The sequence below is a fragment of the Hydra vulgaris genome, chromosome 02 (genome assembly GCF_038396675.1).
Source record: "Hydra vulgaris chromosome 02, alternate assembly HydraT2T_AEP".
Classification (NCBI taxonomy): domain Eukaryota; kingdom Metazoa; phylum Cnidaria; class Hydrozoa; order Anthoathecata; family Hydridae; genus Hydra; species Hydra vulgaris.
The window spans coordinates 2848651-2875147 of NC_088921.1; the positions used below are offsets into that span (position 1 = coordinate 2848651).

At 25.5% G+C, this 26497-nt stretch overlaps 1 protein-coding gene across 2 annotated transcripts in view; it reads left to right on the forward strand.

The window, feature by feature from the left end:
• Positions 1-26497, forward strand: part of LOC105848542 (uncharacterized) — a 67240-nt gene that overhangs the window by 12567 nt on the left and 28176 nt on the right. The window contains exons 1-4 of one of the 2 annotated variants that reach the window (XM_065789965.1): positions 7997-8079; positions 8176-8200; positions 12764-13050; positions 17408-20195. In XM_065789965.1, coding sequence (XP_065646037.1) covers positions 12960-13050; positions 17408-20195 — 2879 coding nt within the window. In that variant the 5' untranslated portion in view covers positions 7997-8079; positions 8176-8200; positions 12764-12959. Of the gene's footprint in view, positions 1-7996; positions 8080-8175; positions 8201-12763; positions 13051-17407; positions 20196-26497 lie in introns of those variants that run through there. The other variant, XM_065789964.1, reaches the window with a different exon arrangement.

Sequence of the window (26497 nt, forward strand, 5' to 3'; positions counted from 1 at the left end):
AATTATGTAATATATTGATTGCAAGGTCTTTGTAAATTTTAATAGATTCCTGTTTTAATTTTAGGTTAATATATAATAAAAATAAAAATGTCTTGAGCTGAGAGATGGTAAAACTTTAAAGGAAAACGAAAAGCTGACAAAGAAACTATTTAATAAAAATTAAAAGGATTAAGAATCTGTGAAAAATGAAAGTTGCAAAAATGAAGAGCACAGAAAAAGATTCATATAAAAAAAAAAAAAAAAAAGTATTAGACAAAAATTTAAAGACCAACTAAATGGTTCAATAAAATGGAAAGAAAAAAAAGCTGAGAAAATATTTTTTTGATATTTGTTTTGAGAGAGGTTTACTCTATTTTTCAATCAACGTAAGGAGAGATAATGCCTTTTTTACATTTTGTAAGCTTAGGCCAAAATATATACTTTTTTTAAGAAGAAACACCCACAGACCAGTGTATGTGATAAATGCATGAGAGCTTTCGCTAATTACTTAAAGCAATAGGCATCAGCTATAATAGTTCATATTGGGTGTCTTTAATTACAATTCAAAATGGGTGCATAGGAGAAGTAATAGAGGAATTACTGTTTATTAAATGTAAATTTTAGGAACACATTCATATAAAAATAGTTTAAGCAGCTAAATTTAAAAAAGATAAGGGGGGATTGCAGGAGAAAGAGTTCTTCAGGGGGATTTTGCAATGGAATATATTTGCAAATATCCAAATGAAGTACAAAGCGCACTTATGAATAGAAACACTGTTCAATTGTTTACTGGTAATGTTTTCAACAACAATAATTGCAAAACATATTTTATCTGTTCAGACGCTAGAGGCAAAGGGAAAGATAGTGTTTACTGCTTTATTAGGTAGTTATATGAGATACTTATGCCTGAAAACTGTAATAATGTTACTGAAACTCTTCTCGACTTATGGCCCATCATCAGAGTTTAAAAATAAATTTATGATGAAATTACTCAACCAACCTTTGCAATAAAATCAAACATTTGAGTTAAAATTTTTTGCAACTTTACATAAAAATGAGGCTGTAGATGGTGTTGGAGGAAGAGTTAAGCCTTTTGTTCAAATGAAATATATGAGCAAGAATGAGAAAGTGTGTGTCTATGAATTTTTTTAATATTTTCAAACCATTAATGGCAGCTACTATTATTCCCTATATTAGCAATTAAGAAATCATTGTAAAAATAGAATACAAAAAACCTTGGTTAGAAGTGTTAAAACACCTGGTATACTAAAAGTTCATCATGTCAATGCTTTCAATGAATGCAAGTCATTTTTCAAAACAAGTGACTCAAAGTCATTTGATTTTCAAATAAACTATATTAATGACATGCAAGCTCTCGAGTTATTTTCCCAATCACCAGAAATGACTTTTAATGACTGGTGCCTTGTGAAGAACAATGAAACTATGTACCTTGATAAAATGAAGCTAAAAAAGTTGAAACTTTAAAAAAACTGTATAACAAAAGTGCTACTCAGTTTATTCTTTACTTCAGTTATTTTAAAAAATAAAAATTGTTTTAAATTTATTAAATTATTAAAAGTTCATACAGTGTCACACACGTAACAAAATTTGTCACACACATAGCACTAAAGTTTATCATTTATTTTTATAACGTTATTGAAATTTTGAAAAGTAAAAGTATTTTTTAGAAACATCAACATCTTGTCATAACAAACATGTTGTCTGTAACATCAACATGTTATCATGTAACATAAACATCAACATGTTGTCTGTAACATCAACATCAACATGTTATCATGTAACATAAACATCAACATGTTGTCTGTAACATCAACATCAACATTTTGTCTGTAACATAAACATCAACATGTTGTCTGTAACATCAACATCAATATGTTGTCTGTAACATAAAAAAAATCAATAAACTAATAATAGCCATTAAGCAGAATTTAGTTTAATCAAAGTTTAAAATTCAAATTTATAGTTTTGTATGTGTGACACACGCAGCGCAACTAATCTGTTCTTATACTAGTATGTGCAATTAACATATTATTAAGAGAAATATTATTTTATATTAGACACATCTCCTACTATAATGTTTGCAATATATATCTTGCATATCTGTAGTAAACAATTTTTTATGGTTCCTTTTATTTGAAAATATTTGTACCAAAGTCACACACATAATGCGAGAATTGCCCATTAAGATTATGTCTAAAATTGAACCCGAACAACAAAGCTTGCTAAAAGATTTTATAAATTTTAGAAAAAGTCTAGATAAATAGTAAATATAATTGGAAAAAAAATGCAGAGAAAAAAATAAATTATGAATAAATAAATTTTCATATAAAATGGTTTGGGAAACTCAGTAAATATTAATAATTCCAAGTTTTTAAAATTTCTTTGAAATTAAGTTCAGTGTAGAGCTTTTTTTTATAATGGCCTACTAGCGATATATATATTTTTTGACAAATATAACAAACAAACAATGTAAGACTATATTACTACACATTATACGATTTCTCAAAGAAAGAAATAATCTCAATAGATTGCTTATTTCTTTGAGCACCTGAAGTCTGATATTAAATTGGCATGGTAGGAGAGAGTGGTGTACCTTGGAGGTGAGTGTACCTTGGAGGCACGTTAATTGTGCTGCCATCTTAAGTGATGAATTTAAACTTAAATTTTAATTGCATGTATTGGCCTCTAAAGGCTCATAATAAGTTATTTTACCATGGCTTAACACATTTGTTGTTGCAATAAAAATAAAAGTATGTTTCCAGTACCAAAAAGTAATTTTTTTAGAGCGAGTTCTTTTTTTTCTACAACTGTAGGTATAAACTTTGTTTTAAAACTGATATCAAAAATTGTAAAACATATTTTCAGCTGCATTTATGCATGCTTGAAATTGCTTAACTCCTAATCTATAAACATATAGTAGCGGTTTTTTAAAAACAGCGGTAGCGGTGAACCTTGGAGGTAGCTAATGTTGTGTACCTTGGCAGTACCATCAAGGAACAACTTTGCATGATTTTGTAAACACTATTATAAGTTAATAATAGTGTTTACAAAATCATGCAAATATAATAAGTAATATTTGTTATGAAAGTATTTTTTTAATGTAAAATATTGTTATAGTTTATTATGATATTTTTTTGTTTATTAAATATTTCTTTACTATAATATAATGTGTGTATTTCTTTGTTAAATTAAAATTATTTTTTTCAAATTGTTATTTGCTCTTTGATGATTTTCTTGAACTATCAAAGGATTATAAAACTGTGTATGAGTTGGACAAATTAGACATAGTCTTTTAGTTGCAACATCTCTCTATTACAGGAGGTTCTGCACGACAAAACTCTAAAAAAACTCATTTGGCATTAACTTTGATTACCGGAATGTAGTGTAGGCAAATGTTAAATCAAAGTGAAATACTTATTATTATTAAACTTTAATGTAGATATTTGTTATTACTCTTTTCTTAATCAACATTATTTCTTTTGTAAGTTTTTAATACTTCTAAGTATTAAAAAATTATTATTATTATAAATTAGTTTAAGTTTATAATAATATACAATTTCAACTTAAGTATCAATTAATATATAGTTTATATAAATCTAAATAGATTCTAGATTTCTAGAACCTAGAAATCTAGATATAAAACTAGATAGATTAATATTCTCTCTGATGTGAAGTCCAATTACCCTATAAGTAAACATATCAAATTTCTACTATGTTGAGTACTTAATCTGTTAAAACAATAATACCATCAAGGTACAAAATACATACCTCCAAGGTACACCGTTGGTGGTGTACCTTGACTGGAATGTAAGCTGCTTTTAAACATAAAAAAAGGGATGAAAAATATGTCTAGATGTTTAAGAAAAAATCCTAGAGTAACTAATATATAAAGTTAATGAAAATATATTATTACAGAAAATATTGTAAGTATTTTTTTTAATATTTGTAGCAGTTTGAAAACACCTCCCAGGTGCACCACTCTTCCCTATTATATACTAATATATTTACATTATCAAAATTAAAATGGTAACTTTCTTATAGAATAAGAATAGTTTCTATATATAATGAGAGTATCACAGTTGTTGAGAAGTACTACATGGCAAATAAACATTCCCATACAGTACGCCTAAATATATAACTAACTTCAGGCCCTTGTTACGAGATTTCGCTGCTTAGCGAAAACGCGTAACGCATTTCTAAGTAACTTAAACTCAGCAAATATATTTTGCATCGTTAGAAGTTATATTGCGTCACTAGCGTCTTTTCAAGTACCGCATTGTAATTAAAGTTGTTTTATTAACGCGTTAAAAATTATACAAACAGTTTGTTTTTTTCTCACAACAAAAGTTACAAATAATCTAAGTTCTTATTTAATAAATCATTTTTATTATTTTTTTCAAATATGAAATAAATTTTATTTTGAAAAAAATATTTTTTTCATGAAACGTAAAATAATGTTTGTTTATTTTCTTATGATTTTACAGTTGGTTTTTGGTTATTTTAATAACTGTTAATAAATTTTTTCTTATTTAATTTGTAAACTCTTTTTAATAATGTTTTTAAAAAATAAAGAGTTTTTTTTTTTATTTTATCAGTTACCGATAACATATTCGTGATCATAATTTATTTTCATAAATTAAACGAACGTCATTAAAACTTTACGTTATGGAATTAGCAATAAACAAAATATCTTATTAATAAAATATTTAATATATTATTATTAAAATATTTAAAATATATTATTAATAAAATTTTTACATCAAAATAAATTTTGCACTTTTTAAACTATTATGACTAAAAATAATTTTTATATTTAAAAGGAATTTATATACTTAATTCCTTAAGATAAAACTTAAAACACTTTTTTTTTTAACTAATTTTTAACAACAACAAATAAAATTTTTAAACAAACTTTTTCTTAAACAAAAAATCTATTAGTTTTTAATTGCGGTTAAATGCTTTTACTTACGACTTTATTTCTTCTGAATAAACGTCACGTTAATGAAAATCAAAAGATAATTTAAATATTCTAAAAGATATAAGTTTTTGCGTAGCGCAAAACTGCTGAACGCGTAGGCAAATCGTATTTTCGCAGGCAAAATGCGAGCTGCGTAACGCTTCTTAACAAGACCTGAACTTGTACCTAGTTTAATATTTTTATTAAAAATATAAGTTCAATTGGTGTTTGTAATTGTGTAATTGTGCTTCTAATGATTATATACTAAAATTATACTAGAATAAAGGAAAACTAGTCTAAAACTTCAAAAAAAAAATACTAAAAAATTGCTTTTAAAAAAGCAAAAAATGACCAAAAAAATACAAAAAAACAAAAACGTCATCGTCATCAAAAATTTTTTTACAACTCTACACAGGGGTGTACAATTGAATTTTTAGTCGTTTGCCAGAAGGGCAACTTAACCAGTTTGTTAATTTTGGTCGCCCACTGACTTTTTGAGTTGCCTGTCGCTGTTTTTTAAAATAATTTTTGCATTCAGCAGATTTCTTGCATATTCTTGTCGTTTTTCATAATAGGGCTAAGTATAGACTAGAAATATTATTGTAAACTATTGATAATATTCACTTTTCTACTTTCAGATAAAGCATGTGCCAATATATACGTCATTAGGTTTTTCATTAAATAGAGAGCTTATTTTATCATAAAAATATGCTCTCTTTTTTACAACAACAAAGTATTGACAAATAAAAAAAACAATTTACACTCTTTTTTACAACAACAAAGTATTGACAAATAAAAAAAACAATTTACGAGTAATTTAAAAACTATTCTATTATAATCTTTGATAGATAAAGCTTATATTTTATGTAATGAATTAGCAGATGATTAGAAAAAACTTTGACAAAAATTTTACATTATTTTGTATTGTGTGTGTATATATATACATATAAACATACATTACGAACTTTTTGTTCCGAACAATTTGTCCAATAAATTTTCAAGTTTGGTGGACATATTCAATAAAACCTAAAGAAATGCGATCGAATGCCATTTCTGGCCACACTTAAAATATTTTGTTTTTACAATTTGATCATAGCAGTTTGTTTTAACAACTTAATTAAAAAATGCGTTAAAAATAAAAATAAAATTTAAAAGATAACTTATCTAAAAACATCTTATAGAAAAAGATTTTATTTCAATTATCAAAGAATATTATATGTAACTACATTTGTATAAATGTGTATTATATACATAATTACATTTATATAAATATGTATTTTTTAATGTATTTTTTCAAAAATTTTCTATTATTACTTTTATAAACACTTTTTATAGTGAAAAACTTAAGCGCAAAATAAATTTTACATAACAAAACTCAAATTTAATAGTGAAATAAAAAGTACTGGTTTCTATGAGCATTAAAAAAACTATTGCGTTAAAATTTGTATAAAGTAAATTTAAAAGGGTTTTTAAAAGCTAAAATATTTGTTTGAAATTAAAAACAGTCTAAAATATTTAACTAGCTAAAATATTTATATCGGACAAAAAGAAAATAAATACTAGAAAAAATCAAAGTTTTATAATTCGTTGCATTGCAACACGCCAAACCAATGCATTGGTTTGAAAAGGTTATTAACGGATATTATTTGTATTAGGAGAATTTAAAAAAAGTCTTAACTTTTAATTAAAATTATTTTTTATTATTTTTTTATTTGTTTATATACTCTTTTTTAACATTATTAAAAAAAAATCCGACAATGCGACAAGTTATCCAACCTAATTGCAAAACATAAATTAAAAATAAATTTATATTAGAGTTTTAGTTTCCCCCCACCCCCCTCCTTTGGACCTCTAACAGTTTGAGGTCAGCTATAAATTGCCTCATTTTTCCTAAATCCGATAATTGTATATATATATATATATATATATATATATATATATATATATATATATATATATATATATATATATATATATATATATATATATATATATATATACATTCATTCATTCATTGGAATCGGGAAAAATGAGGTTGGCAATTTATGGCTGACCTCAAACTGTGACTTCAAAATTTGTGCTATTACAAGTATACATATAGTTGTAATAGCACAAATTTATATATATTTTAAATTTGTTATAAGTCTATATAATAACTATAATTATAAAATAAATATAACAATTTTTTCAGTTTCCACAACAAATTTCGAGTAGGTCAAACCATTCGACATTAAAGTAAAAGAGTTGAGGATCATTTAAAATTACAAAAAAAAATTGTTATGTTTATTATATATATGTACATAAATATATATATATATATATATATATATATATATATATATATATATATATATATATATATATATATATATATGTATATATATAAATAAATAAATTATAAAATTTATTGAATTTATTAAAACAAATTTATTGAATAAAAGGTGTGAGATTGTTTTTAAGTGTAGACATAGAAACAGATTCGTTAAATCCAAATATGACACTGGCGATTAAAAAAGATATTTTTCCATATTATTATTATTGTTGTTATTATTATTATTATTATTATTATTATTATTATTATTATTATTATTATTATTTAATGTCAGAACTCATTCCATTGTTTTTTTTTAATTTTGTAATGGTTTTTTAACTGTATTTTTGAACGGATTTTTCTTGATTTTAATATATGGCTGATGAGTGCTGCAAACGTCATGAAACTTAAAGTACCGTAAAAAAGTTGTTTTTTTTTTTCATCTTATATTTAAAAAACTGCTATTTTCTATACTAAAAAATGAAAATGAGTAAGAGTAAATAAAAAGATAAAACCGTATTTAAAATTTTTTTAATATATTTTATTATTAGAAGATTATCCAGTGTTTTACAAACATTTTTTTATATCTTTGTAGTGTAAGGTTTATTTTAATTTCATAAGACTAGTTAAAAAAATAAGTTAAAATACTTTAAGCATTCAGTGAATCAAGTAAGTTTTGAAATGCTAAAACTAAACATTTTTTGTTTATTTTGATCACTTTTATGTTCTAATAAGATTATGCAAAACATATCAAAGCATAGGAGTAAAAAATATAAAACATAAAATATAACTTTAATACATAGCAAACAAAGTATTATGTTTTTATTTTGTTCAATGTTTTTTATAATTTTTTAACTTTGAAATTTAATATTAACAAAACTGCAAATAATAAATTTTTTAATTTTAGACTTATCTATTCCAGAAAGCATAAGGTAATTAAGTATCTTTGTGTTTTAATTAGTTTATTTTATTTATTGTGCTATTAATTTTATATATTACCATATTAATATCTATATATTACCGTTGCTATCTATATATAACCGTTACTATCTATATATAACTGTTGCTATATCTATAAGTATATAATATTAACATTAAATTAAACATAACCAAAGGTTTTACCAAATGTCTTTTAGATAAAAAAAAAATCAGTTTGAATAGTGTGATACTTAACTTAATTGACTATTGAATAATAAGAATAAATATAAATACAAGATATATAAATACAAATACAAGATATACAAATACAAATACAAATACAGATATATAAATACAAAAATACAATAAACATAAATACAAGTAAATTTAAAAATACTAAAAAGTATTATAAGTTATTATTAAATAAAGATTATCATACATATTTAATAATAGATGAACATCTAGGATAGAAAACATCTAAGGAAACGTTAATAGCCTTTGCAAAAAGCCATGAGGAGTAATTTGCCCAGATAAACTTTGCTTTAGACAGGCTTTTAACTGCCTGTTCAGACACTCTTTCTTTTCATCTAATCGTCATCAGAGTTTTTCAACTGTTACCAAGTTAGCAGTAGAACAAGAGAATCAAAATACAGATTGATTGTCAGAGAGTGAGTTGTTAGACTCAAGATGAGTTATTAAAATTTTTTAATTCAAATTTCAAAAATAGTGCTAATATAATAAGAAGATTGGTCGTTCATTGATAAAAAGGTTCATTCTCCTGTGTTTTAATTGAAACAGATTCAATTTTTTCTACACACAGGAAATTAGGGTTTAGTCAACCACTTTTTAAATAGTTTAGGGCGTAATGAAGAGAGTTCTGGAAAACACTATGGTAATAATGTGATAAGAATTTAGTCCAACCCACAAGCTTTAAAGAGGAAATAAATATTTAAGGCAGTGGATTACAGGGATTAAACTATTTTTCTGTTATATAATAGGAAGTGTGTCATTATAAGATTAAGTATACAACTAAGTATACATATATATATATATATATATATATATATATATATATATATATATATATATATATATATATATATACATATATATATATACGAACTATACAACTAAGTGGATTTCAAAATATTTTAATGAAAATCAAAAAGGAGCGTGGAAAGATTCAGCTTTTTACATATTCAACAATTACAGAAAGGCCAAAAATAGATGATAGTGACTTGTTGTGATCATACAAAAATCTATGATCACAACAAGTCACTGACATCTATTCACCTAAAAAGTAGACCTCTCCTTCGTATTATTGACCTCTCCTTCGTATTATTGACCTCAATCCAAAAACTTTATACATTATCTCAAAGAACTACAAAAACACAAAGATCATTTCAAAAATAGCATGAAAAACAGCAAAAGAATAGTCGCAACTATTCTGCTCAATCCACAAAAACAACACCAACAATAAAGCAGATGAACTAAGGTATAAACTCATACACTTTGTTTTACCTACCAACTCAGTATTTAAAAAGAGAGGATACATAAAAAATGATCTCTGCCCCCAATGTAAGAATAAAAAAGAAGATCTACCCCACATAATGTATGAATGCGAGAAAGTACAGCCACTAATAAAATATACATTTGCTCTCATCCGAAAAATTTTTCCACCTCTTAAAAATCATCCACCTCTTAAAATTACATTTAAATCTTTTCTTTTTGCTCTATCAACTTTTGTAAATAGTTTTTATATTGGTAAAATAATATTTAATGAGCTTTTATATAAATTATACTGTAACAGAATGAGGTTATTCCACGAAAAGTCCATGTTTACGAGAGTGACGCTCTTAGTAGAATTCCATAACAAAATCAAAAAGATTTTGTTCCAAGAATTCGAAATTTCGAAGCCAACAAATAAAAAGGATTTTCTTTTTTTAGAACTTGCACAAATCTGGAGCAACAAAAATAAAATTAATATAAAAATGAACAACAACCATTTTTTAAACTGAGATCCACTTTATGGTGATAATATTTATTTTCTCATTAGTTTTGTCATGTTATTATGTGTATTTTCCATATCATAAAATGCAGTATGTAATACCGTACTGAGTACCATTATTTTACAGGTTAATATTTATTATTCGGGTGTGCTTCTCTGATGAGTCTACGCTGAGAGTCATGACTGAGAGGGTACGATTTGTTCGAAGGAAGAAGGAAGAAGCAAACCTCCCCGACTGTATCCTGGAAACTGTAAAACATTCACAAAAGATCATGCTTTGGAATGTTATTTCTGTCAACGAAACAGGGCGTCTGTATTTTGTGGAAGAGATCATGCAACAGGACCAGTACAAGAGAGTAATGGAAACACGCCTCATACCACAGGTAAAAGAATGGTATCCATGTGGAGATGCAATATTCATGCAGGATGGAGCTCCATGCCACACAGCCAAATCCGTGATGAAATTCCTGAAGGACCAGTAGATTCCTGTTCTGGAATGGCCGGGCAACAGTCCCGACCTCAACCCGATAGAGGGGCTGTGGAACGAGCTCAAGAGGAAAGTTCTGAAAACTGCATCTACTTACAAAAGAGAATTAACTGAAAAACTAATTAATACATGGCATCAAAGTGATTGTATCCGTCATCTCTGTGTGGAATTTATCCAGTTAATGTCTTGTCGCATGTATGTGTGTGTATAAATTATTAAAAACACTTTTCTAAATTTTTCTACAGTTTGTTATACATTAGTAAATGACTTGAATAAATCGTATGGCCAAACTCTTCCTGCTGTTCGAATTAATGGTTAACCCATTAAATTACATGGTTAACCCATTGTTTGACATTAAAATCGCTCCAACATGGTTGCTAAAGGTAAATCTTAATTAAACTATTCTATGGCTTATGGCCCAGACAACATTCCTGCCATAGCCTTAGAACTATATTCTCCAGAACCCTCTTCAATTCTGAAACCCTAAACTATTTAATAAGTCCTTGAAGAAAACGAAATTAATAAATGAAATCTTGTTTTTCTGTCTGCTGGAAAATGATATTTGTGGTTTCAATTTTTAAAAACTCTGAAGAACATTCCCCTTCATCTATCGTCCAATCAGTCTTCTTGCTATTACTCTTATTGTATTTGATCTACAAATTCCAAAGAATATAATAAATAGTATCTAAAATAAAATTTGACTTAAAATATATATTGTTTATATTAATTGTAAAATAAGTCCTTAATGTGAATTTTCGATCATCAAAGATTTACTAACAAAAATCCCAATAATATTTCCCAATAAATAATAGATAATAAAGAGACTATAAATATACACTGATATAATTGTTATAAATATAATTAATATAAATCAAAATCCATACAGTTTATTATTCTCCTATTTATTATAATATTTAGAAGAAACATTTCATATTTATATAAAATATATATATTATAATCATTTTAAAACAAACATTTTTGAAATTATTTACAGTCACAGTCATTTATTAACATGTGTATAATTTTAAACATGGTATTCAGTAGAACCATTTCTCAACCAACCCAATGTTGCTGGCATGATTTTCAAACTTATTAATTATAATTCATTTTGTGTCAGAATTTATTTTATACAGTGATACAGATATTCAGTGAAATTATTTTTAAAATACAAAAGCTTGTCAAAGTGTGGTGTGTTTGTTCAAAAATTGTAAAGTTATTATTTATTTTATACCTCCTTGGTATATGATAAAAAATAACTTAAAGTCCTGCCCAATTAAATGTTGTCTGTTTTCTGTGAATTTTTGCCAACCTTAGTTCTTTGTTATTTTGTTAAAACCTTTGTTAAATATATTGGCGATCTGACGCTGACCAAAATGAGTTTAATTATATATGTATGTGTATATGAGATGTATATGTATATATGTGTGTGTGTATAATGTGTGTGTGTTTGCATATATATATATATATATATATATATACATATATATATATATATATATATATATATATATATATATATATATATATATATATATATATATATATATATATATATATATATATATATATATATATATAAATTAGTAAAAAACACTTATCTAACTTTTATCTTCTACTTGAAGTTTCACCATTGCTGGATCATCAGGAAGAACACTTCCTGATGTTCCAGCAATGGTGAAACTTCAAGTAGAAGATAAAAGTTAGATAAGTGTTTTTTAATAAGTTATTATTTCTCTGTTCTTTAAGAACAATCTATTAAGCTTCTATTAAGCACTCTATTTGTAAAATACACTAACATAATTTACATATATATATATATATATATATATATATATATATATATATATATATATATATATATATGTATGTATATGTATATATATGTATATATATATATATATATATATATATATATATATATATATATATATATATATATATATATATATATATATATATATATATAAGAGTATTAAAATAAATACGACTAAATTTGAAACATGACTTGGAGTTTCAAGCTTTATGCAATCATCTTTGTTTATTGAATATTTTATATAATTTATTTGTATTTTTTTTTTACAGCAATATTGAAAGTCGAATACATCAAGGTTGTGTATTCAAGTTTGTCTTACGTAAAGAAGAATTTTGTAGAGGAGTTGAATTTCAATTGTACAATGATACTAAGAATTGGACAGCTATTAATAATAAAAAGCATTCGTTTCAATATTACTTAACAAAAAAAAAGAATGATACATTGTTTGTAAAAGTCGAAAATTTAATGTTTGAAAATGAAAAACTTAATTTTAAGTTTTCATTTCAAGATTCAAAAAATAAAACTTTTCAACATTATTGTTCTGCCATCATTACAGGTATTATTTACTTATTTTTATAAAAATAATTTTTATTAATTAGGAAAATAATATAAGAGTTTAAGAAGTAATTTTTATTTCTTATTGTGTGCATTCGTGGTGTAGTGATTAGAGTTCTAGCTTCAGAATTAGAGGTTTGCAAAAACTTGCAATGGTTTCTTGATAATTATTATCTAAATAATTAAATCAATTAAAAAAAAAATTGATTATCTAAAATATTAAAACTTAATTCGTTAAAATATGGAATTCAACACTCTTACTTGAAAGAACATGACTCATAATATTTGTACATAGTGACTATTTCCACCATGGCTTAACACTTAAACATGGCATCACACATTATCTACAAAAAAGACAGACCTTAACAGGCTATGATTGAAATAATTTAGTACTTGTCATCTTCTTTATTCATTTTAAATTTCTAAAAAAGAATAATAAAAAATTATTAGTGTTATACCAATTTTCAAACACATAGAAACTACAATTCTAAACCACTGTTTTATAATAACTACCTTGACTTACTTATAAGTCCATTCCACATCCATTTTTGGACACAGCTCTTTTAAATCCTTCTCCATTCATTTATGTTCTAGGACCTTCTGGTCCATCAAAATGCATACTAGCTAAAAATTTGTTTCAAAAATTAGAAAATTTATTTCTTTGGTGACAAATAATTACTGCATTTATGGTGACAAAGGTAGTTGTTAATAAAACAGTTAAACAAAATGAAAAAATAATTTTTTTGTTACATAAAAATTGAAACCTTACAAAACTAGAATAAAACTAAAAAATTTAATCTGAATAATGAATTTAATTGGGAAAATTTAATTTCCTGTTGTGTTGTCATATTTAAGGTTGCTGTAAAAAATTTTATATTCCATTTCAAGAGCTTGGAGAAATGTTGAAAACAAGGACATTAAGTCTTGGTAAAGTTTTTTTGATTTAGCCTAATGAGTTGGCATACTCTCCAAAACCCTTTTAGCGGTTGACATTCTTGTCGATTTGCTGCAGTCAACTGTAGCCAATTTCTCCCTAAAGTTAGCATACATACCACTGTTGCCACAAACTGGTTCAGATTTTGGCATCTGCATCAATCACTGAAGAAGCATATTTCTGTGACTCCAGTCTGTGATTTAAAAAATCTAAAGAGGAAAATAGTGATCTTGCAGCTTTCTCTTCCTGATTGTCCCTCTTGCCGCATGAAACAAATGCTCTCTTTGATTTTTGCGTTCTACACAGTAAAATTGTACTTTACTAAATATCTTTTTTAAAAGAGAGCATTTTTACTTTCTGCAAGTCCAAATTTATTGACTTTATCATGCCTCCTGATTTTTGAGCAGTTGTTTTATCTTGTATTTTTTTGCTTCTCACTGTGTTTATTGTGTCCAAATGTAATTTTCAACATCTGCAGCATCTTGGACTGCCACAAAAATTTTGCATTGATCTTTTTTAGGGTTAATGGAAGCCCTTATTAAAATTATTGCTGAATGTATTTCTGTAAGGAGATTCTTTGACATATAGAACTTGTTTTGTTTGGCAATTTTGTAGTAAGCTTGATATAACACCCTAATGTTTAAGTCTGGGAACAAATATTTATGCTTTAAATCTGATCTTGAATAGTGTGAAACCACAACTTGAAAAGACTGCATGTGTTGTTTAACCTTGTCGATAAGTTTATTTTCAATAAGCCTCCATTGACTTTCTAATATGTTGTTCTCTTTTATCAATTGTAGAGCTGTTAAGATGTGTCCTTTTTTGTAAGCCATATCAACAACTACTTTCTTAGTCTCTGAATATTTAGGGTTAGATTCCTTCAACAACATCGCATTTTTGCCTACATTCAGAATCACATGTAGGACTTATCTTAATCTGACATTGCTTTTTGAGCCAATATCCTACTATCTATGAGGGTTTTTTGCCTTTTTTGCATTTTTCAACCATTTTTCTGGCAATCTTTTTCTTTTCCTTGGTTTTTCAACAACTTTAGGAAGCTTTTCTATACTTTCAAGTTTTTTTATAATGCTATTTGATTCAGGGGTTCAATTTATATATTCAACATTCAAATCATATTAATTACTTTTATGTAATGTATGTATTTAATTAATATGGAAATAAAGTTGTTTTACCAACCTTTGGAGAAAGTTTTCTAACGAAAGAAATATAGAAGACTTCTAATGCTTCAATGATAATATCATTTGATTCAATTTCATTCGAAATATTATTTTGTCAAATAAGAAACTTGTTCTTATAAAATAAAACATTGAATTTCTTGATCAGCGATTGTAAATAATATATTTACATAAACTCTAAATAGTTCTATATACAATGAGTGCAAACTCATTATACAATGCAGTTTTTTAATATAAATATCTACATTTATTATATATTTTTTTATACTAACCATGGGAGTGTGTAATTGATACTTGTAATTTTTCTAAAAATTCTATTTGACTCATTTTCATTAGAAATTGAGTGGCTTTTTCTTGTAGAGAAAACTTTGTCTAGAAAGATAATTCATTATTGAGTTGTCTTGATCCATATTTATTTAAAACAAAATTACATTATTTAATTAGTTCTGTTATGTGGAGCAAACTAATATCACACAATATTTAATGCTAAAATTTAAATATCCACACATTTTTACCAAACTTTAGAGGATGTACTTGGAACTGCTAATTTTTAATTGCACTCCCGTTTTGATGCATACTCATTAATTGAAATCCATTTCCGATCTTGGAAAATTTTGATTTTCATTCTTTATTCAAATAATTAGAAACAAAAATGTTGGCATCTGTAAACAGGAAATGAGGCGAAAGGAATATTATGGTACTATGGCCAAACCATGTGTTTTCGATTAAAAACATGTTTCCATTAAAAACATGTTTCGATTAAAATTTTGATTTACCAAAGTTTATAGGTTATTATTATTACATACCACTTTTATTCACAATTTTCTTTGAATCAATCATTTCTATTATTCTTTTAACTTTACTTCAAATGTTCCATCATGAAATTCCTTGATGAAATTCCAAATTGAAAAGTTCCAAAAAAAAAAAAAAAGAAACTTTCCATAAGATTATTATAAAATGATGATTAAATATTATTTAGCACAAAAGTAATGGATTTTTTAATTCAATACTTGATTATACCTTTTTAAAATATTTGATGTCAAAAAGTATAAAAAAAACTAATCAATTTGCATTATTTTATAGTTTTCTTTAACTTCATTTGGTTTATATGCACTTTCACTTAATAAAATAAAATTATTTATGTTTTTCAACCCATGAATAAGTTTATATGCAGTAATAAATCCTAGACATGTGTAATAAATAATAAATCCTAGGCAATAAATCCATAGACAAGTTTAAACTAGCTTGACATATTGAGGTATGTACGTTCGTGCTATAACTAGACATCTATAGTTGTTTCAACACTGTATTATATTAATAATCATTAATTTGAAAATAAGACTAAAACTTTACATCTATGATGTCTTATTTTCAAAAAAATATACTAGCTAAATACACTAAGTACTAAAACTTTACATCTATGATGTCTTATTTTCAATAAGACATCATAAATGTAAAGTTTTATTAATTTAAAAATAAGACATCATAGGTGTATAGAATTTATTAATGCATTTATTTAGTACTTAGTGTATTTAGCTAGTATATTTTTTGCTAGTATAGATTATTCACCTCCCCAAGGCCCGAGGGGGGCCACTACAGTCGAGGAGGATACTCATTTTTTTTTTGTGTTTTTTATTTTTTATTTTTTAGTCGTTATTCGTAGTGCAACCCTCTCTCAACTCTTTAACTCCAAAATATGAACCTTGCCGAGCAAGGCCGCTGCGCGGAGAAACTAAGTTGAGCGCGGTACTTCCAGGGACGTGGTGGGAGTCGAACTCCGAACCTCTCGCTTACAAAGCGAGCGCTCTTACCACTACACCACTACCGCATTATAGCACATAGTGTATTTAGCTAGTATATTTTCTTAAAAATAAGACATTATAGCTAGTATATTTTTTTCTACTTTTGATAGTTGTCTCTAATTAAATAATCAGACCTACAATATGTATAATGGAATAATTACATGTTTACTAGACTAACTTTTACTTTGTAAACTAATCTAAACTTCTACTATTTCTATTTATTTTATTTATTTTTTTTTCCTTAAAAATTTAAAAAAAAAAAATTTAATACCTAATTATATAAATAAGGTTAACAAATATATTTTTTCATATACTGTGTATATATTTATGTATACTATTTTTTTATAAATTATGTATATATTTTGTATATATATTTCTAACTTTGTTTTACTGTGTAAATTATTTGTATTATACCTTTATATTGAGGTAATTGCAACTATGAGTTAATCTATAATGGCTTGTTCATTGCAACACCTGAACCAATTTTCAACAATGAATTTAGTAAAAGTATTGGAACAATAAATTCTTTAGATTGGAGAGAGACTAACAACATTCATTTTGATAAAGCACCTCATGAATCAATAGAGTTGTTTGCATTAGATTATTTTGATAGAAATTTTTTTGATTGTAATGATGTTATTTATGTATCACCTTCGATTGCTGATAATGACAATTTATTTTTTGTTGTTTCCAAGTTTAATGAATTATTTACTGTGAATAAAAAAGGGATACGTGCTGTATTACCTGGCTACCGTTTACGTTATCATGCAACTCTTTTAAAGTGTAATGTTGAAAAATTCACTAATTATAAAGACGAAAATAGAATAATAATATTTTGCTCTAAACTCAACCTTGTTATTATTGCTCGTGTTACAACATCAATGGATTGCATCAAGGTAGAATCTGAGTGCTGTTTAAATGATGTCATATTATTTGTTAACATTAACAATCCTCTTATTGACACTAATAAACTTGTTATTTTAGGAATTGTAGTTTTACCTTTACACGATCGTAAAGATTTGAAAGAAGAATTATTTTTTCACTTCTCTGAGAACTTTGATTTAGATAAAATTTTGTTTCTATGTAAAGATGAAATTGCAGATGACAGTTTTGAAAGTTGGTGGAGATCAGTTGTGTCATACTGCATTAAAAAAGTAAATAGTAAAAAAAATAGTAATGAAATACTATTTAAGAAACTCATTAGCTTAACTATGATGTCAATGGCTAAAGTTGATCATTGTTTTCCCACATTAGAATCAGATCCCCAAAAACAAATACAATCATTGATTCTTAATGTTGAACAAAGGAATGCAATTAATGATAAAGCATTAAAAAAAATTATCACTGGAGGGTATGGTTCAGGAAAATCTATAGTAGGAAGAGAGATTGTTAAAAATTATGTAAAACATAAATCAGACAATCCTCTTACCTTGTATTATATTTGTTGTAACCATTTCTCCTTGTATGAATGCCATATGAAAGAATTTGTTGACAATATAGAAAAAGCCTCTAATGTTACAGTTGTTTGTGATAATTTGTATGAGTTATGGAAAAGTATGTGCCGGGATTATAACATTTTCAAAAAGGATATTTCTCTTCCGAAATTACTAGAATATTTGACTAGCACCAACTGTAAAGTATGTTTTGTACTTGAAGAACTTTCTGAGGAGTTTGTTAGAGAAGATGATGCAATTCAAATAAAACATTTATTTACTTCTGTTTTAAAAGAATCTTTAGTTGTTTTTATTCCTGAAAGTATTACAAAGAATAGAGAACTAATAACAAGTGAACAAAAGCGTACACTACAAAGAAATTTCTTTCAAGAAGAATTAATAGGAATGAAGGTCATATCTCTCAATAAATCAATGAGAGTTACCGGATGCAATAAATTATTAATTGATGTTGCTCAAAAAGCTATTTGTGAAACAAAAAGTGTTTTAAACATTCCTAGCACCAATTTTAGATTTTTACAAAAAATTGAAAAAAACAAGTTGTTTGGCAATGAAGATTTGCAGATTGAAAAAGTGAAAGATTGCCAAAGTTTATCGTTGACATTAAATTCTAATATTGATTCTAAAAATGAAACTAAAAATAAGACAAGTAGTTTCAAGGAAAACTTTGGAAAAGAAAATGAAAAAACTAATGATACATTACCTAATAATTTAGTTGATGTAGATAAAGTAAAAACTGTTTGCTTGTCAATAGTTGATATGATGAATCCTAAGAAAAAGTTTTTAAAAAATCAAACTAATTACACATTAGGTAATAATTTAAAGGTAAAAGATGATAATTATGCATCTCTCGACATAAAGAAAGAAAATATTTATGCATCAAATATTGCTTATGATAAAAGTGTTGATAAATTAACAGACTCAGATTTAGATCAGAGAATAGGAAACAAATTTAAGGTTGTTAATGATTTTCATGATAACGATTTAGATTATATGGCAAAATTAATAGCAAAAAATACTGATAATATTGATCCAAATAGCTATATGGAGACTGAATATGTTTTCAAGTCTGGGTTCATAGGACACTCTGTTAAAGGAGAAAAACCTAAAGTTGTATATTTACCTTTTCATGATATAACAAATAAACAATCTGTAAAGTTATTGTCTTTTGTGTTAGAAAACCTTTGTTTTAATGTATTAAGAAAAACAGTGGTTATATGCAGCAATATGGAAGAAGTGCAATCTGTTGCATATGCAATAGATATAATTGGAAACTTTAAAGCAATAACTTATTCACCACATTTGCAAAAATACTCTCCAACATTAGAAACAAAAATTGAAATTAAAAAAAAATTAAGAAGTGACATGGATATTCTTGTAACCGACTCCAAAGGATTTTCAGGAGCAGAATCGGAATTTGTAATTGTGTTTGTCAGTCCAGAAGAGATTTATTATCGGCATGTTCTTGTAGATGCCATATCAAGATCAAATTCACATTTAATGGTTTTTGTTAAGAGTTACAGTGAAGATAAAAGACCTTTAAATATAGGTAAAACTATTGGAAATGTTTTAAATAATTTGTCAGAAAATGTTGTTGAAAAAATTAAGGTTGCAACATCAAATAATGAAAATCAAAAATCATCAGATGGTTTTTTCATAATAAATGAAGATTGCAAGGAGTTTATCAATCGTGGAGCTGATAATGACTTTGATAATTATAAAGAGAATTTACAGTTTAAAATTTTTCATGAGAATAACTTAATGTAAGTTTTTTTTATATATATTATATATTTTTATGTGCTTATATCGAACATGCAACTTTTTATATGCATAAAAAGTTGCAGCATTGATTTGGCATGGGCAAGTTATTTTTCTTTCATTTTTCTTTGTTTTTTTCTTCTTTTTTTGAAAAAGCTAGAACAATCATCAAAACTAGTAAGCAGTACTAGTTATCTAAACACACATACACACACACACACACACACACACACACACACATATATATATATATATATATATATATATATATATATATATATATATATATATATATATATATATATATATATATATATATATATATATATATAGACAGGCCTTGTGATGAACTGGTTGCGATTGCACTGCGCACATGAAACACACCCATAAACAACCTTCAGGGCCCGACAAACAGCGCTCACTAGTTTCGTTACAAGAGTAAATCGTGTTTGTCGGAAGAACATGCAAGGAAGAAAATGATATGTTGAATTTATAAAAATATTTCATTAAATTTCTTTTTTGAAGTCAAAATATGTTTAAACAGTAGATTTTGCATATTGTTAAATAAAGAAGTTATATTCGTATTGCATATTGTTAAATAAAAAAGTTATAGTTGTTATTAATGTTATGCATAGTTTATGCGTGATGTACTTCAATTTTAATTTATTCGGTATAAGTTCTAATTAAAAATGATTTACTTATTCTATTTTAAAGCATAATGCTATTTTTTATTCCAGTTGAACTTTATCATATTATCCGCTTAATCGTACCCTGGTTAAGACGAACCATTCGCTTGCTCGTATAGTTTTTTAGGGTCTTTTGACAAAAAACTTTGTTTAACTAGAACTTTTACTTTGAATTGCATAAAAATCCATGTAATAAAATATCAAATGAAATGCAATACTTCAATGAAAATTCCAAACTTAAATGTTAAAAAGTAAAATTTCTAGCGTGATATTTCTATATATCAAGCACAACATTTATAAATATCTTATAAATAAATGTCTACCGTAAAAAGTTTATCAAACTAAAACAACACTTAAACCTTTAATTTCGTACGGGTTCAATAACATTCTATTAATTAATGATTATTTTATTTAAAGTTCAAAAACATTAAGACATTAAAATATCAAATTTTTTTTTTTAATTTCAAGTAAATAAACTAAATATTTTCCCTGGGATCTTCCAATCGGTTAAGCTTATATTCAAGTCTATTTAATAAAAAAGTTAAAGCTAAATGTAACTAAAAATAATATAAAAAAAGGTTTCAATAAATAATATGTAAACAAATATATATGTTATATAACTTTAAATTAAAAATTTTTTGAAGCTTGCTTACTAACAACAAAAGAAAAAATGTAACTTCGCTGGTTTCACAAACGCAATTTTTAAAATTAATGTCAGTAATAATTTATTTATAAGTAAAAATTATAAATAATTACTAATATATATTATATAAGTATGTCTATTATATATCTATTAAGTCCATTATATTTATATATAATGGACTTAATAGATATATAATATACTTGATTATATACATTTATTAAGTATATAATCAAGTATATGGCGCATTTAGTATAAATTAGAATGCAGTTTTTTGTTTTGTACAAACAATGAATGAAAAGTTATGAAGTCATTATTGCTGACAGGTAGAATTGAATGTTTACTATATTCAAAACATTTTGTCCCAATGAGATTAGAAAGTTTAAATTTAAAAATTAAAATCTTATTGAATTTTGAAATATAAAAAGTTTTAATCTTCAAGATTTTTTAAAAACGTAAGATTCTTTTGGTTTATTGTTTTTAATTTTTTACTCATCTTTTGTAAAAAAAAAGAAATATTCTTAATCTTTTTTTTTAATTATTTTTAACTATTATTTATTTTGAATTGAATTAAAAAAGTTTCTGTTGTTTAGAATGTCCCCTATCAACCATGTTAATTCAACTCTAATAGGAAACAAAGTTATATAGTCAATTTTTGGAAATGGCAATATTTTATTGTTTTTATTTAATATCAAAGCTGCAGTGACACATTTTCCAGTAGATAAACAAATGCATCAACTAAAAAACCAAACCTTTTTTGTCTGGCTTTCCTGGACTTTATATAAAAAAAGTTCAAAAAAAAAATCGTTGGCGCTGGGTAGTTTATTCACCACATGCGCTATATATATATATATATATATATATATATATATATATATATATATATATATATATATATTTACACAGTATATACATATATATACAGTATATATATATATGTATGTATATATATATATATATATATATATATTTATACAGTATATACATATATATACAGTATATATATATATATATATATATATATATATATATATATATATATATATATATATATATATATATATTTAAACAACTTTAAAAAGTATTCTACACAATAGAGTGCTCAATGTTCTTAACAGAACAGAGCAATTATATATTAGTAGAAAATCACAGAAAAAAAAAGATTTCTGATGAATCTTTGTTGATGAAACACAGTGTCAAATGGAAAAAAATTTAGTCAAGTGATTTTCTACTAATATATATATATATATATATATATATATATATATATATATATATATATATATATATATATATATATATATATATATATATACACACACACACACACTATAGAGGATGTAAAGTAAAGAATAGAGGATAAAGGATATTGCATTTGCTAATTTTTGTTACCATCCTAAACCATACATTTTTTTAGAAAGACAATTAAAAACTACTTACTGCCTTATTTGGTGTAGCAGCAATAATTAGAGATCGTGCAAACATAAAATTTTTTTACTGTAGTCATATAATAATGTTTTACATAAAGTTATGATAATTGGAACCTGGAATCAAGTTCAACCCAAAAGTTTGGGTCCCTTGTCTGATGTATAAGTGTAACAAAAAAAAATTCTTTACTTTATAATATCAAAAACTAGATAAAAATAATTTGTAGGATTTAAAATTTCATCAATAAATCATTTAATCAATAAATCATTGATGTTAAAAAAATGTCGACATTTTAAGTTTATTATTTGCCCATTTACTCCAACAAATAACTTAAAATGCTTACATATTTTGAACAAAATTTTTTTTCTGATAGAATTTGAAAATTTGGTTCAAGAATGATTGGAATTTTTATGAGCGTTTTTGAGTTTGAGTAGGATTAGCTCACTATATATATATATTTTGCAATATATAAATTCAATATATAAGTACAATAAATAAAATAAATGAGTATATAAATTCATTTGGCAAGTTTTTTTTTTTAAAAAGACACATTTGTACGTAACAATAGTTTTAAGAAGGTTTATTATTATAAAATATAGTGAACAAGTTCAGAGGCTCGTTCGCTCTTTGTGTGGACAATTAGTTGATTTCATTTTTTTTTAATTTCTCTGCATGTTTTACTAAAGCATATACTTTAGGTTATACTCTTAATCCAAGTTTACGGTACGTATCTTGAAACTTTTTGAGTTTTAGTTTATTAAAGTTTTAAAGTCATTCTTATACAACTAATTTTTACTTTATTTATTTAAATGCAAAAAAATAAATGTTAAATGAAAAAAAGATATCCATTAATATCTAGTTGAAAAGACAAATCTTTCAAAATATCTGTGCTATCAACTTGTTTTGAACACTGAGTTCCCCTCCGTTTAGGCCTTTTGAAGCTTAGTTTTATATTTAACTTCTCTGCTTTAAAAGAATTTTCTTTTTGTTTTTTATTTTTATAAAGATTTTTATATTTATCAAGATTTTTATATTTATCAAGACTTATAAAGCTTGTTAGTGTTTTCACTAAGAAGATGTCTCCACGGAAACAAGATTTTTTATAATCTTTATAAAAGTTTTTGTTTCTATGGAATCTTATAATCTGTGTGTGTAGTGGTTAGTTCACACAGTTGTTACAGGTTGCAACATATAATTTAAATCTTTTTATTTTTTTTCCGCAAGCATTTTAATAATTACTAGCTAATAATCATTCCAAGCATTCTATGTTCACCTTAAAATTCAAAATTTTGAAATTCATCATTGCCAATTATACACCCAGGATAAGTGCCAGTTTTTAATCCAAACAATTTTTGGCCAATTTTATATCAAAAGCACAAAAATATTTAATACTATTTAACTTTACGAAATTTTATAGAAATATAAAAATTTTAGGTTTACATAAGATATTATATTTTAGCAAAATTTCTATAAGTGTAATTATAATAAGTTTGTTGACCCTAATTACAAAGATAATTACAATCTTTGTAATTATTTTTACACATACCTTCATCATAACTAAACTTTTTTTGCTTTTTTCTTAGACATCTTACAACATATTTACATGTGGTAGTGGTGTAGTGGTAGAGTGCTAGCCTCATAAGTGAGAATTTACCAGTTCGATCCCCACCACGTCCCTGATAGTACCAGACTCAACCTGTTTCTCCCCGCAGCAGTCTTGTCCATCAAGGATCGTGTTTCGAAGTTATAGAGTTGAGAGAGGGTTGTAACCACAACTAAAGTAGCCTCCTCAACTGTGGTTTTTAACCTTTATCTAGTAGCTTCATTATATTATCTCCTCTCTCTGTAATACAACAGATGTGTGCTAATTGTGGTCCAGTAAAATGAAAATGTCTTTTACATACTTTATTTGGTCCAGGAAAGGGAATAACATCTGAGTTAAATTTTGGTCCTCTTTTTTTTCTATATGTGATTGAGACTTCTAGCTATAAAGCATATAGCAGATTGGCAAAACTTTTGGTTTCTGGTAAGATCAGCTTCTTTGATGTTTGAAAAATCAAATTGTTTAAAAAAATGGCTAAATGATGCAAAAATGGGAAAATCATTTAATTTATTATCAATGAAATATTTTTTGATTCTGATTAAAACTACAATTTATTATCTTGAATTTTACTTAATTTTTTTCCTTTTTCAAAACAAATTAAACAAACTTCTACTTTGACTTTGGCTTTGAATACAAATGAATTATTTCCTTCACATTTCAAATGTGAAAAACTTAATAATATTTAACTTTTTTAAGCACAACTAATTGTATTACAAATGCAACAAACAACAAAACTTAACTAATGATAATGCAGCTAAACAAATAAAAAAAGATATTAAAAGTAAATGTGATTTTAAAATAATTAATTTCAATGATTGTAGCAACAAAGTATGAATTTGAGGGTTATTTAAATTCATGTAACATACTTAGAAAGGAAGTTTATAAAAGTAAATTAGCAAAGTTTTTATGAACATGCTTGAGTAAAACATTTTTAAAAATGACATCAATTAATTATCCGAACAAAGGTCTAAGCTATTGTATCCTAACAAAGGTCTCGGCTATTGTAACGAACAAGCTACTGAATCTGTTTATCATTATTTTAGTCTGGGAAAACAATTACAAAGTATCCCGCTGTCATATAAATTATTCAAAAATTAATGTTACATGCAACTCTAGTCATTTTTTAAGTTTTGCTGAGTGAATTTATATTTTCAATTAATTTGTTTATTGTATTTATATATTGTAAAAAGTTTGCTTATAAAATATCAAATTTATTTAATATCAAACATTTTTTTCAGGTTAAGTATCAAACATTTATTATAAATTTGTTATGTAAAATGTTATTAAAACCATTAACAAAAAGGTCAAAATCTTTATTTTTGTATTCAAGTAATCCTAGTCAATCCTACTAAAACTCAAAAATTAAAACTTTTTGTTAAAAAGTTGTGAGCATTTTGAATTAGTTATTGGGATAAATGAACACACAATGGACTTAAAATGTCTATAAGTTTTTACAACAAATGATAGATTGCTTTCAACATTTCTAAAGCCTTTGATAAAGTTTGGGCATGCTAGTCTTCTCCATATGCTCTTTTCATTCAGTGTATCATGTAACATCTTTAAAATTATTGAATCCTTCCTTACCAATCGTAGTATAAAAGTTGTCCTAGATGGACAACTCTCTTCTTTATTTCCTGTAACTTTAGGGGTTCCTCAAGGTTCTGTTTTTGGCCCTAAACCTTTTTTAATTTTCATTAACAGTTGATCTTACGTTTAAAGTTGCATTGTTTGCTGACAATACTACCTTTTATTCATGTCTGAAAAGAAGCCAGCACTCTCTGACTGTTTGGAGGAGCACTTGAGTTTGAAAAGGATCTCACTTTTGCTACAGTATGAGCCTTTTAGTGGCTGGTGAACATTAACTCAGATAAAACTTTTTTCAACTAATTCTAATTGCAACAATCTAGAATTTTCTATATTTATTAATGGTAATGTGCTCAAAGATTCATT